General features: G+C 50.9%; 1 protein-coding gene across 1 annotated transcript in view; it reads right to left on the bottom strand.

Moving 5' to 3' along the window:
* The window catches only part of LOC111955888 (RNA-binding motif, single-stranded-interacting protein 3), a 282,350-nt gene that overhangs the window by 48,202 nt on the left and 233,164 nt on the right, over nucleotides 1–984 (bottom strand). The window contains exon 8 of the mRNA XM_070436361.1: nucleotides 837–943. Within this exon, the coding sequence (XP_070292462.1) occupies nucleotides 837–943 (107 nt within the window). The remainder of the gene's footprint in view (nucleotides 1–836; nucleotides 944–984) is intronic.

The raw sequence follows: 984 nt of genomic DNA, 5'->3' as shown, positions 1-984 counted from the left end.
CTCGTGTCAAGTGTAATCAGCTGACCCTGTCAGTGTGTGAGGCTCTGTAGCAACGGGCTGTTAGGGTAAACAGGCCTCACCGGGCTCTGTGCTTGGGCTGCTGAGTCTGTGATGGACGTTCACACACAAAACACATACACGCACACACACATGCTTGCAAAGCCCACACGAACCTTCACACGCACACAACCTACAAGCAGACCGACCGAGAGCATGTTACGTGTCCTGAAGGACACACAGTCCACATCTCAACGAAGAGACGATAKATTTTCCTTTCTCCCGTGCAGCTTCAGCACAACTGTCAGCCCCCTGCAAGTTCACGTTATCCGTAGTGGTGTAGACCGTAGTGGTGTAGGGTGAAAACCTCTCCGACTGCCCGTCCCCTTGTCGGCTGTAACTGCTGAATATGTTTGGTATCCAACGTATAGGCCTGAACCACTATGAACCATGAGGGGAACAGTAATATGTGTGGTAGCCTTGACAAGCAGACTCATACAACCTTCAAATGCAATTTACATGTCAACTCTTATTCTGAAGGCTTTGGATCGATACTTAAAGGGCTTTTTTCCCCACTACCAGCGCCGACCTTAAACATGGGAGACAGCCTGTCGTGGGGTACATGGACCCAGATGTTTTGGAATCCTAAAAGAGCTTTGGGAGCTTTGGGAGACCCTTTCTAAGACTGACATTACCTCAGAGGTTAAATGCCCACTTTTCGAACCAAACGTCATCCCAGTGCCATGAGTAGGTGGTATGTAAACGGAGGGTTAATGGTAACTGCCGGATGGCTGTACCTATGGAACCAAAATGGCGGCTGTACTGAGCCAGTGGCTTACCTCGCCTTCCCTGTGCCATGGCCGCCCGTTCTGTGGGTACTTGCTCTGGCTCTGCCGTTTCTTCTGCCCTCCGTCAGCGAATTTGCACAGTAAAGGCTCATTGGGGGCTGCAGAGAGAGAGAAAGAGAGAGAGAGAGGGAGAGAGAGA

The sequence above is a fragment of the Salvelinus sp. IW2-2015 genome, linkage group LG31 (genome assembly GCF_002910315.2).
Source record: "Salvelinus sp. IW2-2015 linkage group LG31, ASM291031v2, whole genome shotgun sequence".
NCBI lineage: Eukaryota > Metazoa > Chordata > Actinopteri > Salmoniformes > Salmonidae > Salvelinus > Salvelinus sp. IW2-2015.
Note: the sequence above shows the minus strand (reverse complement) of the source record. Positions and strands in the feature narration are given on the sequence as shown.